At 48.0% G+C, this 3,491-nt stretch overlaps 1 protein-coding gene across 1 annotated transcript; it reads left to right on the plus strand.

Annotated features, from left to right (window-relative positions):
• Positions 1-405: 405 nt before the first annotated feature.
• On the plus strand, positions 406-3,233 carry LOC123052440 (G-type lectin S-receptor-like serine/threonine-protein kinase At2g19130). The gene has a single exon (XM_044475617.1). It carries the CDS (start codon positions 581-583, stop codon positions 3,047-3,049), a length of 2,469 nt encoding a protein of 822 aa, XP_044331552.1. The 5' UTR covers positions 406-580; the 3' UTR covers positions 3,050-3,233.
• Positions 3,234-3,491: the final 258 nt, after the last annotated feature.

Raw genomic sequence — 3,491 nt, forward strand, 5'->3', positions numbered from 1 at the left:
ACCCACTTTTCTGGCTTCCCACCATTTTTCTCCCTTTTTTTAGTCGCCGACAGTCAGCATCATGGCAAGAGTCAGATATTGGCATTTTCTGTTCACTAATATTAATCAATGAAGAGAAAATAGTACTCTATGACACAATAAACCCTATGGCACAAAACAGTACTTCATCCAGTGGAATAATAATAATTAAAGAAGGGAAAGTGACATACATCGCTACCATCATAGCTATGCTACCTCGGATTGCAACTGCAATTGAAGTGAGGTGACACAACATAAATCAAGCAAGGAAAAGAAAACACGTTAACCATGTGCCATAAATTCTAACACAAGATTCTAGTACTCCTACTATTCTGTTAATTCATCTATACAATTCAGCAGCAGCAGCAGCAGCAGGGCGTGTGGCTCTCAATCAGCCTTTGCTGCTGCTGTACCAGGTCAAAGAGGGCTGCTTATTTAATCAACCCTGTAGCTCACCAGGCTCAGAAACCTGTGTCCAACCACAGCCACGAGTGGCTCCAAAGTTCAGGCTCCCATCCTCGCTCAAGCCCTTGCTATTCTTCTAAGCTCCCATCCATGATCCATGGATCCATTCTTCTTCCTCCTCCTATTCGGCCAAACCCTGCTCTGCACAGCCGGCGACACCATCAACTCCGCCACACCCTTGTCTGGGTCACAGAAGATCGTGTCCCCGGGCAACAAGTTCACCGTGGGCTTCTACTCCCCATCGCAGAGTAACACCACCTCATCCACCTCCAGCAATTACTACATAGCCATATGGTACAGCAACATACCAGTGCTCACCACCGTGTGGAACACCGACAAGCCGGTGTCCGACCCGGCCACCGCCTCCTTGGAAATCGCCCGCAACGGCAACCTTGTCCTCCTTGATCAAGCCAAGAACCGGCTGCTATGGTCGACCAATGTAAGTATAGCCTCCAACTCCACCATGGCCACCATCAAGGACAGCGGTAGCCTTGAACTCACCGATGCCTCCGATGCATCGATAGTTTATTGGCGAAGCATAGACCATCCCACAAACACCTGGCTTCCGCGGGGCAAGCTCGGGCTGAACAAGACCACGGGTCTGAGCCAGAGGCTTATTCCTTGGAAGAACAGCCTAGACCCATCTCCTGGGTTGTCCTCTCTTGAGCTAGACCCCAACGGCACAACACAGTACTTCATCCAGTGGAATGAATCCATAAACTACTGGACCAGTGGCCCCTGGAACGGCAATATCTTCAGCCTTGTGCCAGAGATGACGGCCAATTTCAGATACGACTTCCAATTCGTCGACAACGCCACAGAAAGCTATTTCTACTACTCGATGAAGGATGATGCAGTCATCTCGCGGTTCATCATGGACGTGACCGGACAGATCAAGCAGCTGACATGGGTGGAATACTCACAGCAGTGGATCTTGTTCTGGTCACAGCCGCGGAGGCAGTGTGAGGTGTATGCACTCTGTGGGGCATATGGTAGCTGCAGTGAGGCTGCGCTGCCGTACTGCAACTGCGTCAAGGGGTTCAGCCAGAAGGTCCAGAGTGATTGGGATCTTCAGGATTACAGTGGTGGGTGCAGGAGGAACGTACCATTGCAGTGCCAGATCAACTCGAGCTCCGCACAGACCAAGCCTGATAAGTTCTATACCATGGCAGGCGTGAGGCTACCTGACAATGCTCGGGGTGCAGTGGGCGCCAGCTTGAAAGAATGTGAGCAGGTTTGTCTGAAAAGCTGTTCATGCGATGCTTACACTTACAATACAACTGGCTGTTTTATTTGGTCTGGGGACCTGGTGAACCTCCAAGAACAGTACAGTGGAAATGGAGTTGGCACACTATTCCTCAGGCTTGCAGCATCCGAGCTGCAAGACCCAAAAAAGAACAAGGCAGTGATCATTGGTGCAGTTGTTGGTGGAGTTGCTGCAATTCTGATAATCCTTGCCATTGTGTTTTTCTTCCTATATCAGAAATATCGCCGAGATAGGACTCTTCGGATATCAAAGACTGCTGGGGGCACGTTGATTGCCTTCAGGTACAGTGATTTGCAGCATGTCACCAGCAACTTCTCAGAGAAGCTGGGGGGAGGTGCCTTCGGCTCGGTGTTCAAGGGGAAGCTCCCAGATTCAACTGCTATTGCTGTGAAAAGGCTCGATGGGTTTCATCAAGGGGAGAAGCAATTCCGTGCTGAGGTAAGCACTATTGGGACAACCCAGCATGTTAATTTGGTCCGCCTTCTTGGGTTCTGTTCTGAAGGGTCAAGGAGGCTGCTTGTGTATGAGTACATGCAAAAGGGCTCCCTGGAAGTGCAACTCTTCCCTGGTGAGGCAACTGCATTGAGCTGGGCCATTAGGTACCAAATTGCACTTGGAACAGCAAGAGGCCTAAACTACCTGCATGAAAAATGTAGGGATTGCATCATACACTGCGATGTCAAGCCAGATAACATTCTATTGGATGATTCCTTTGTACCAAAAGTATCCGACTTTGGCCTAGCAAAGCTCTTAGGCCGGGACTTCAGCCGTGTTTTAACGACGATGAGAGGAACAAGGGGTTACCTTGCACCTGAATGGATCAGTGGCGTGCCCATAACCGCGAAGGCAGATGTATTCAGCTATGGCATGATGCTCCTTGAAATCATATCAGGCAGGAGGAATTCTGATCATGGAGAGGAGGGCAGGTCCACTTTCTTCCCAACCTTGGCTGCAAGCAAGCTCCATGAAGGGGATGTGCAGACCTTGTTGGACCCTAGGCTGAAAGGAGATGCAAATCCTGACGAGCTCACAAGAGCTTGTAAGGTTGCTTGTTGGTGCATCCAAGATGATGAAAGCACTAGACCCACGACAGGTCAGATTGTCCAAATCCTAGAGGGGTTTCTAGATGTGAATATGCCTCCCGTTCCCAGGTCACTGAGAGCTCTTGGTGAAAGCCCTGATGTCATAAATTTCTTCTCAGATCTGTCTTCAAGCCAGACTTCCCAGACACAAAACAGCACAACAACTTCTCAGACACACAGTGCTACTTCAGGCAATTCACATTTCCAAAGTTCGTAATCAGGGAACCCTGCAATTTATGAGGGCAAGGCCTTTATATGTTTGAAAAGTGCTATCAGTAAGTGATGTTGTATATGTAGAAACTAGTAAACTCAGCTTTTTATGTCGTCCTATGTACCAATTTAAACACTGTAGGCTCACAGCAGAATTGAGTAGCCAAAATAAAAACGAGATTTCTGTTGCATGCTATCTTGCGGAATCGAAACTACTTTACTATTTAGACAAAAACAAATAACATTTTTTTCATGGCAAGTGTCTGCCTTTTCACAAACACGTGTCTTGGAAAAAGGCGGTCATGGCATAATTTTGCTTGTGCTATTTGGCAGAAGCACAACCATAATTTCACAAAGGAAAGTCCAGTCAACTGAGGAAGTTAGCAACAGATACAACTGTTGTCTGGGAAGTGGGAAGACAAGTCAATTCAAATGATAAAACTGGTAAT

This window comes from Triticum aestivum, chromosome 2D (assembly GCF_018294505.1).
Source record: "Triticum aestivum cultivar Chinese Spring chromosome 2D, IWGSC CS RefSeq v2.1, whole genome shotgun sequence".
NCBI lineage: Eukaryota > Viridiplantae > Streptophyta > Magnoliopsida > Poales > Poaceae > Triticum > Triticum aestivum.